We start from the raw sequence: 9,939 nt of genomic DNA, 5'->3' as shown, positions 1-9,939 counted from the left end.
CTCTATGACACATGTTATTCTTTTGTTCTCTTGAGCTGGGATATAAACACACTCTTTTAAATGTATTTCAGACTCTGCACAGTCTATTACAATTCAAACTTCAGTCAAAAGTAATATTTATCCCTCCTCATAAAGTAAGTAAAAAACAGTCACTGGCAGATTGTACAAAACCCACATAACACGATGCTGAATTCATTTGGCTCTAGACCAAAATTCATACAATAATCTCTATTACCACATCCAGAATTAAAATTCTTTGTGTAACTAGTTGTTTTGACGATGATCTTGTGTTATCGATACAGAAAAGAGGCCGTATCACATGCTTGTCATATTCCTTGTGGAAAATTCTCTCCTCAATGTGTTTTTTCATCAGTGCAATGCCATCAACTGGTTTGTCAGCATGTGTGCCAACAATCAATACTGGGGGGCGGAGGTAGGGCAGCTTGTGTGGCGAATCATCATGTTTTTCCTCATTTATTGGTACTTGGGCAAGACTGTGAACTGTAGCCAGCCATGACAACAGATTCTCTACATTTGTTTCATTGTTGGGGTTTTTCAATTCAACATCAATCATTCCTTGTCTGACGCAAGGCTCAGCTAGTGCATCTAATGGCTTACTGAGATTGTGTACCAGTATGTACAATGCTCGTGGCGATAGAAAGATAGGGTAACTGGCATAGTACAAATGCTGCCCTGCAAAATCCCAAATGTCTAAACTTTGGACAACCTCTCTGCTGATATCACCTTTACATTTGACATACTCTAGCCACAGATGAAGATGTCTTCTGATGTCATCTGGAGGTGAAGAAGCATTGATCTGTGCCTCTGGTTCATTTGGTAAGTTTTCTTCTTTTGAATACTGGGAAAATTTACTGCCTTTGTTCTCCTCTGCCTCCTCCTAAATAAAGTCAATCAAATCAGAAATGAAAACAAAATGAAAATAGAAAGATATGGGTGGCTGGCAGAGTACAAATGCTACCCTGGCCTGCAAAATCCCACATGTCTAAACTTTGCACAACTTCTCTGTTGATGTCACCTCTACATTTGACATAATCTAGCCACTGATGATGTTTCATGATGTCGTCTGGAGCTGAAGAAGAATCAATCTGTACCTCTGATTCATTTAATTGGTAAGTTTTCATCTTCTAAATCCAGGAAATGTTCACTACTTTTGTCTTTCTCTGAATTACCCGAAATAAAGTTAATCAAATCCAAAATGAAAATAGGAATATTTAAATAAATTAACACAGACACTGTATCATTCTGCATAATTAACAAACATCTGTCTATAGTAAGATACTTTGTGAAAAAGAGGCTCTCGAAAAAGGCATTCATAATAATTCTCTGAACCATTAACATACTGACAATTTTTGATCAAGTAAGGGAAATAAAAGAGGTTTCTTCCACACAACAGCTTTAATTTGTACCCGTAGCTTTTGCTAATTATGCCTTCACTCAGTTTGTAATTTGAAATTTGAGTTGCCAAAATCTTTAAATCCATCTTGCACAAAAAAAAAAAAGATTGCTTACAACCCTTTTTATCCTCAATTCATGTTTAACTATGTATTTTACTAAGTGATGTTTTAAATTCCCACAATTACTTTTTCTCTGTTGTAGGTCTAACCTTGCAAAAATCCCTTTTTAAAGAGGGTGGATAAATTTTTACTGATTCTTCCTCAAAAACATCTTCTGAACTTACTTCATCATCAAAGGAGTCTTCTAGTGGACTATCTTCTGAATCTTCTCCTGCATTGTCTTCTGAATCTTTTCCATGCCTCCTTACCAATTTCTCTGCAATAATCTTTGCTACTTCTTTAGCGTATTCCTCCAGTCCTGGTTTGTTCTCATCTGTAGGTTGCCAATTTCTAACTCGTTCAACATCAATTTCACACTTTGATGGATTTACTTCAATCCCCTCAGTACTCTGTTCATTAGGGTCAAATGGAAGGCCTAAGAGATTCTTCATCAAACTGGTTTTACCTGCACGATCCTGGCCAATGAGCATGATTCGACCACGGTTAACTCTTACATATCCATCTTTCAAGGCCCATTCAAAAGCCAAATCTGCTTTACGTCCTTCTGCTCTCTGTCTTTCCACATGGTCTAGGCAGAGAAAGTTATTATAATAATTAACCCAAAGGAAAAAGCAATTTCTGTTGTTAATTACTAAGTTTCAACAACATCTGAAACAAGCCTAGAAGTTGATAAATCAATTTACCACATAACTCAGAAGACCACGAGTACGCAACTATCCCACAGCAAACCAGAGTGAAAGCCAAGTAGAGCTGGAGGGATTGATATAAGCTAGGTTGGAAAAAGCTGTACAGCCCTGCATTCAGGCAACTTTGTTGCAAAAACTGTTTGTTTTTATATTTCAAACATGAAAAACTAATTTAAATGGAAACACTTTTTATTGTAGTTAGTGGTCATACAATAAAATGGTTATTGACTGAGGTTGATTGAACCAGACAGGAAAACATTTGGCTCTTGGTCATGGCACATGGACCTTGCTGTGCTCAGTCCTGACGTCATGAACTCAAGCAGCTCCTCCCTTAACCCATCCTTGAAATGTCTGTCATGCACAATATGTAGGGTGTTTTTTTTTTTTTTGGAAATTGACCATGACACATTATAGCAGATTGACCAGATTTACTCAGACACAAAGCTGCTCTGCCTCACACCTTCCTCTCTTTTCACCCGAGACCAGCAAGCTATTGTTGGCAGTTTGTTCCTGCCAAATAGAATCTATGGATGCAAGCTTTTCTCTCACCTCAAAGGACAAATGCAACTTGATGGCAGAATCATTTACCACAACTAGCAGAGATTTTCACTTAACCATCAAATTTAACACCTCAATAAGCAAAGGGTGTTGTCAGTTGCACAAAAGTACCTTTGGAAACAAAGCTGCCTCGCTTAACACCTTCCTCTGATTTCACCTGAGACCAGCAAGCTATAGTTGGCAGTTTGCTCCTGCCGATAGCACGGAGGGAAAAAACTATCTCCATGAAATAGGTCTTGATTGATTTTTTTGCGCCTCAATTCTCAAATCTGCTAAATTCTACTTGAGTTGTCATTGTGCATCGCACAGGAATGTAGAACCTGGATTATGTGGATACCCTGGACAATATTGAAAAACCCAAATCGACTGCCCATACTTTAATTCTTAAATCCTAACAAATTTTGGTTCTTTCCAGCTGTTGTATAGAATAGTGTGCCACCTTGCCTAAAACTCGCCAGCAATAAATGTCATACAGTCAAAGTCTTTTCTGTTATAGTGTTAATGAACTAGGGTTTAATTAATGTTATAGTGTTAATGAATTAGGGTTTAAATAATAGGAACCATCACTAGGTGTAAGATACATGACATGAGAGGTCCCAGAGAGTAAACATTATAGCTAAGTTTCATGCATATTGAGGTTGTGATATATTGTGTAACTGTAGTTTAGGTAATGATTATTAAAGTTCGGTCGGCCGTTTTAACCAAGGATTGGTTTCACTTTTCTGCAGTAAGACACAACATTTTCCTGATGTTATATGCATTGGTGAGTTTGATAAACACATGCACCATGACTATAATAGAGTGACTCAATTAAACGAAACATTAAGAATTTGAATAAAATTAATGGTCAGTGAAAAAACTAAAAAAAAGCAACAACTGATATTAATTCTCTGGGAGTCAATAACTTATCACCTGCTTGGCTGCAATCAAATGAAAAGACAAGTGACATATTATTTTTCAAAAGGTAACAACTTCAAGTTTCTAAAAGATTACTAGGCCAGTGTCAATTATGGTGTACTAATTACCAATATTATTCCTGACCAGCTAAGACAAAAGATTAATTTTCTTCCTATCTTACTGAAAGTCTTGCTTTAAAATCATATCATATTCTGTATGATAAGCTTGCTGTAGTTTTTAATTACTTCCAATCAGATAGAGTGAAAATGACAACTATAATTCCTAACTAAAATATTTTGTAATAGGCATTATCTTTCCTTAATTCCCTATCAGAGTATAGTGCACTGTTGTTGAACTTAAATTTTAATGTCAGCCAAATTGTTTAAGATAAGCTTTTGAAAATATAAATAAAACTTCCAATACAAATGTCATGTATTTCTAAGTGATGCCAACTTTGTGCAATAACTGTGACTATCACAGTATAAATTTTACTTAATATTCTTCTTAGCCTTTCCTATGAAACTGTTGTCAGCTGCCAGTAATTATCAGTAACAAACAGCATAACCACTTGTAAGTCAGCCATTAGAACTAATAAGTAAATGCACAGGTCACAACACTAATGTGAAGGGTTATTTCCTTTACTCACCTGGGATAGCTGAAGATACTCTGCCAATCTTATCCTCTAGCTCCATAACACTTCTCACTCCTTCAACTGTAAAAAGGATTCTTATCCACATACAAATATTTGAGTTTCTTCAGCTGTTTTAAAGCTGGACTCAACACAGACAACTTGTTGTCACTCAGATCCAATGTCTTTAGATTTTCCATCTCACCAATAGCATTGGGAATGGTGGTTAGTTTGTTGTCTGAGATTTCAAGCACTTTTAGTTTCCTCAGCTGTTTTATGTTTGAACTCAACACAGTCAACTGGTTGTGACTCAGATCCAGTTTCTCTAGATCCACCATCTCACCAATAGTATCAGGGATGGTGGTAAGTTGGTTCTGTGCGATGGAGAGCTCTTTGAGTTTCTTCAGCTGTTTTATAGCTGGACTCAACTCAGTCAACTTGTTGTAATTCAGTTCCAGTACCTCCAGTCCCACCATCTCACCGATAGCATCAGGGATGGTGGTTAGTTTGTTACCTGTCATGTATAGCTTTTTGAGTTTCTTCAGCTGTGTTATAGCTGGACTCAACACAGTCAACTGGTTTTTCTTCAGATACAGTATCTCCAGCTCCCCCATCTCACCAATAGCATCAGTTGTTAGCCATTCATTATATGAGATGTCCAGCCATTTTAGTTTCTTCAAATGAGTCAGACTTGCAGGGAATATGGAAAGCTGGTTTCCATATAAATCAAGTCTGGTAAGATTAATCAGTTTTCTAATATTTTCAGGAATTGTTTGAAGTTTATTTTCAGTCAGGTAAAGTTCCTCCAACTCAGTTAATTCCATCACAGCTACAGGCAATTCACGCAAACTGTGACCCGACAGATGTAAAATATTTCTTCCATCACGTATTTTGATCTCTTTTCTCAGTTCTCCTATTGAATATGATTCCATGTCTTTGGTATGAAACTGTCAAAGCAAAAATACAAGCTGTCCATAAAGGTGAATTAATTAATAATAAAACTAACTAGCTTCAGCATTAAAACCATTAAAACAAAAAATAATGGCAAAAAATTAAATTTGTAAATGAATATCTATTAATCAAAACCAAGCTAGTGATATATTTCCCTTGGTACAATCTTTAAAAGGAATACAGGACATTTCACACAAAAGACCTTTGCACAAGTCTTTTAATTTGCACAAGTTTTGGACTGCTTGCACAATTCTTATTAGAACATAGCTAGCAGAGTCGCGCAATCAGATTATACGTAAGCGTGCTCAAAATCCCGATAGTGCATGCTGATAGCGTCAGCAAATCCGACTTCGCCAGAAATTTTTTTTTCGCGCGAGCGGCCATTGCTAGTGCGGGGAAAAATAATACATTTCGCGACAATAATGGATACAAACAGAAACTCGGCCTGCTAGTCCGAAAACGAAGACAATGTTTCAACCTTTTCCCATGGGCTAGAGTTCTTAAATGAGACAGAAAAAGAGAAAAACAAAGGAAAAGGAGACTCGGCATCAGCGCCGTCATGATTCGCTTCAACTGATATCGTTGTCCGTTTTTCGCGTCGCATTTGATGCACAATTCCACCGGCTATGTTCTAAAACAATTGGTTCATGCTTTCAGCTGTGCACTATCGAGTTATGGAGCACGTGGGAAGTTTGGAGAGCACGAAAGAAGCATAAGAGTTGCCCGAGGCGATAGCCCGCGATAGGCTGCGATAGCCCGCGATAGGCTGCGATAGCCCGCGTGCTCCATAACTCGATAGTGCACGCTAAAGCATGAACCAATTGTTAAATAGTGGATGACGTACTGTCAAAACAAAAAAAGTTTTTCTTTTAACAAAGGAAAAGTAATAGAAGTAAGATCATTTGAAAAGAGAGTTCTTTACATTCTCAGAGAGAAAGATTTGTTCTTTTCTTCAAGTAAAAACGGTGATTGTGTTCATGAGCATTTCAATCAAGTTGAAGTTATTAATTAAATAAATATCTAAATTCTTGCCATGGGATCTTGTTGAAAGTGACATGTGAAGGTAAAATGTCTTATCAGTATCAATCAGTAAACCTTTTACATTGATGTTTCTCATTTATAGTTATTGTGCAAAACGTCCACTAAGAATTGTGTGAACAGTCCCAAAATTGCACAAAAAGATTTGTGCAAAAAATCTACTGAGCGAAATGTCCACTTACTTTTGGAAGCCACCCACTCTTCAACGTTCACTCTGAGTAAAGGATACTTGTGTGGAAAAGCTCTGTAGTTATTTATTTTCATGCGAGACATTTTGACTTAGGTCTTAAAATATAATATTTTCATAGCACTCATAAACAACTGTTTGAGTTATATACATGTGCCTGTTAATAACAGTTGAGGCCAATAGGAAGATTATGAGAGAAAAATTAATCATTAATGCAAATCTATAGTTGGTTATGTTATCATGTGATAACCTTAGACAGTTGTAGTATAAACCAAAACATAAATGATTTCTAAGCTGAAAATATTCAGATCAAGTAGCCATTTTCAGACCTGTTATTTGATTTTATCCTCTAAGTTATTTTTATTTGCAATTGACACAGCAAATTAACCAGAAAACAGTCCTGATTTTTCAATAGAAACTAAATAATAAGTCATTTCTCTGACACAATTCATTGTTTGGATTACAAAAAAGCAGAACAAGAGCTTTGAATTTTAATTTGTCTCTTTATTTTTCTTCAGAGAGTTTGTCACCAAGCATAATGCTTTTAGGACCACAATTTTCAATTCAAGATGTGTCTTACATGAAATCTTAATCACCACAGTTGCTGTGCACATTATATAACCTAATAATGTGGTTGATGCAATAAACAAAATAACAGAGAGAAAAGAAAACTGGTAATAATAATATTTTGTTTATGTTTAAAGCATAGCTACCATAACTAGGGAATGTGAAAAGAAAAAGGATTTACTAATAAACTAAGGATGGTGAGTAAGAAAACATAACTGTCAACTCTCCCATAAAAGGACAGCCTCAGGAATTGGTAAAAGTGTCCAATAATAGGGCTGTCCATCTAGAAAAACTATTTCCATGAGTGGACACCAAAGAAAAATAGGAGTGGATAACTGCTTATGGGAGAACAACAAGGAGAGTAGACCATGATAAACATGGCAATAATGTTATGTTGCACTCTTGTTAATTTCAAACAGACTGACTGCTTAATTGCTTCCCAAAGACAGAAGATTTGACTTTAAAGAATGCAATCCCCCCCTCCCCCTCTTCTGTTGCTCTTTCAATTGTCATGACTGTATTAGTTGATTTGCAAATAGAAGACAAGTTTCATTGCCAAAAGTCAATTACTATACTTGGGGCATGCACTTATAAGAGAGTATACACAAAAGAAAACTCCAAATTCACTTTAAAAAACATTATTTTGCTTCTGCTTACAAGTGAGTGTCCACTTACAGGAAAGTGTAAATATAGAGTTTGACTGGCCAACAAAACAGCGAATTGAAAAAAATGTCCATAAATAGAGCTGTCCACTTACAGGAATGTGTAAATACAGAGTTTGACTGGCCAACAAAACAACGAATTAAAAAAATTTCCATAAATAGAACTGTCTACTTACAGGAAAGTGTAAATACAGAGTTTGACAGGCCAACAAAACAGCGAATTGAAAAAAATGTCCATAAATAGAGCTGTCCACTTACAAGTCCATTAGCAGGTAGAATAAGATCCTTAACTAATTTGCAAATCCATTCAAGGCTTCTTCAATATTTAATTGCAACAAAATAATCCAATTCAAGTAAAAAATCTTACAACAATCATTATCCAATTTCAAAATTTATTTACATTTAACCCTATAACTTGCAGGAGTGACCAACACAGGAATTCTCCTTTCAAAGCAATACAACTTACATCAAAAAGAAAAGTGATGAGAATAAAGAAAAATATCAATTTTGGGGGATTATTAGTTGATCCAATACCAAATTCTCCAAACTAACATCATATGAATTTTTTGGCAGACTGTAAGGAGAATTACTAATAAGATCTTGGCAGGGAAAGGGTTAAGGGAATGACAGTGTTCACCTCACAACAAAACAATTTATGTCCTCAAATACAGTATGTACCAGATGCATTTCTTGCTTTTTCAAACTAACAAAAAATGGTTAAAAGAAAAAAAGGCTCGAAAAAATTTTGAAAATTCAGGGTTAACTTGCCAATAAAAAACAAATTTGAAACTATGGATCCTTAAATTATAGGCTACTCAGTCTAAGTCCAAAAAAAGAAAAAAACCTCATTTATTTTGCAAATCCTTAATAATTTGCTAATAATTATTAGAATTCAAATCAATCACAGAAGCTGTTTAATTTGTTTGTGATCATCAAATTCATCACGTGGCCAATTTTCCTTTCCATGTCAATAATTTCTAACTTCTTTACACCAAAATCCGGAGAAAAAAAAGAATGGAAAAAAGCAAGACCGCTGCCATCATCTCCAACAGTTGCATGTATATTGAGCTGTGGATCCACTTGGAAAGTTGCTTCGTTTTAAGAATTATTCACTAATTGAAAGTGCATGCAAGCAAATTGTCATGGGTATTTTCCTCGAAAATCAAAGTGATAAAGATATAGGTCTGTAATGACTGAATTCAGAAACTTCCCCTGATTTGTATACAGGAATGACAATTGAGGTTTTCAAGTCTTCAGGCAGTTTGGCTGTCATGAATGTTAGATTTATGATTATGTGATGATGGTTCACTTAATTCTGACACTAACTTTTTTATTACTTGGGGTAGGATACTGTCATGTCCATAGCTTTTTGATGGGTCGCAATTTTCTAATTCTTTCTTATTTCTTGTTCACATGCAGACAGGTGACGATAGCATTGAATCCATGTAATTCCCCTTCAAGTAACTATTGAATGATAAGTTGGTGTTAGCTGTTATTTTCTGAGGAAGGTTCGGTTGAATGTTTAATAATTCATTGAAACTATTAACAATTATTTCCTTCTCGTTAGTAACATGCTCATTACCTTAAAGTTTTTTAAATTCCGTGGAGCTACTGTATTTATTCGTTTATGAGCCGAACTCGGCTATAAGCTGAGACCCTAAACTTCAGTCTGTTTTAATCAGGAAGGTAATTCTTAAAACATGTAAATTAAAAATACTCGGCTATAAGCAAAGACCATAAAAATATTCAGAGAATTCCATTCTCAAAAAACTGAAATGAACGCAAAAATTTCAAAACAGAAAAGTGTTTCAATGAAGTATTGCTGTCAAAAACAATTCTGAGATCACCAGAGAGTACGTCATCAGTGAGTCTATGGTCCGCTGCTGGAGGAAAAATCAAGAGAACCTCTTTAATGGAGAGCTCAAGATGTCAGCAAAACGCACAATGATGGGCCGTTACACTCCAAAATATCCGCTGCTGGATGAGAGATTACTTGACTAGTTTACAGAGCAGGGAAACCAAGGTAAGTTTTCTTGTTATGTGATCGCAAATTTCAACACTGTAAATGAGTGATGAGCTTGTTTACCAATCATGGGAATGAGAAATTCTGGTTGGTCAGTTTTGAAATTCTTAAAACACTTTCACAAGCTCTATACACTCGTTCAAAACCTGCAGAATCTCTAACACTCAAGAGAGCACGGAAGATGAAGCAATCTATTCAGAAGAAACA

The 9,939-nt window shown here is 35.7% G+C and overlaps 3 protein-coding genes across 6 annotated transcripts in view; 1 reads left to right on the top strand and 2 right to left on the bottom strand.

Moving 5' to 3' along the window:
* The window catches only part of LOC111345147 (uncharacterized), a 251,351-nt gene that overhangs the window by 209,166 nt on the left and 32,246 nt on the right, over positions 1-9,939 (top strand). The gene's annotated exons all lie outside the window — the stretch shown is intronic.
* Positions 197-4,368, bottom strand: LOC111346017 (uncharacterized). Its single transcript, XM_088749442.1, has 3 exons — positions 4,323-4,368; positions 1,700-2,103; positions 197-898 (listed from the first exon to the last, which is right to left on the bottom strand). The coding sequence occupies exons 1-3, from the start codon at positions 4,366-4,368 to the stop codon at positions 215-217; spliced, it is 1,134 nt and encodes a 377-aa protein (XP_088605568.1). The 3' UTR covers positions 197-214.
* Positions 1,964-9,178, bottom strand: LOC148739211 (uncharacterized). 2 transcript variants are annotated; one of them, XM_088747261.1, is made up of 3 exons: positions 9,036-9,178; positions 4,323-5,251; positions 1,964-2,103 (listed from the first exon to the last, which is right to left on the bottom strand). In XM_088747261.1, exon 2 carries the CDS (start codon positions 5,234-5,236, stop codon positions 4,385-4,387), a length of 852 nt encoding a protein of 283 aa, XP_088603387.1. In that variant the 5' UTR covers positions 5,237-5,251; positions 9,036-9,178; the 3' UTR covers positions 1,964-2,103; positions 4,323-4,384. The 2 variants fall into 2 exon arrangements, with proteins under 2 accessions (XP_088603387.1, XP_088603388.1); XM_088747262.1 differs by lacking the exon at positions 9,036-9,178 and having other exon boundaries at positions 4,323-5,336.

Source organism: Stylophora pistillata, chromosome 2 (genome assembly GCF_964205215.1).
Source record: "Stylophora pistillata chromosome 2, jaStyPist1.2, whole genome shotgun sequence".
Classification (NCBI taxonomy): domain Eukaryota; kingdom Metazoa; phylum Cnidaria; class Anthozoa; order Scleractinia; family Pocilloporidae; genus Stylophora; species Stylophora pistillata.
This window is presented reverse-complemented; position numbering and strand designations above follow the sequence as displayed.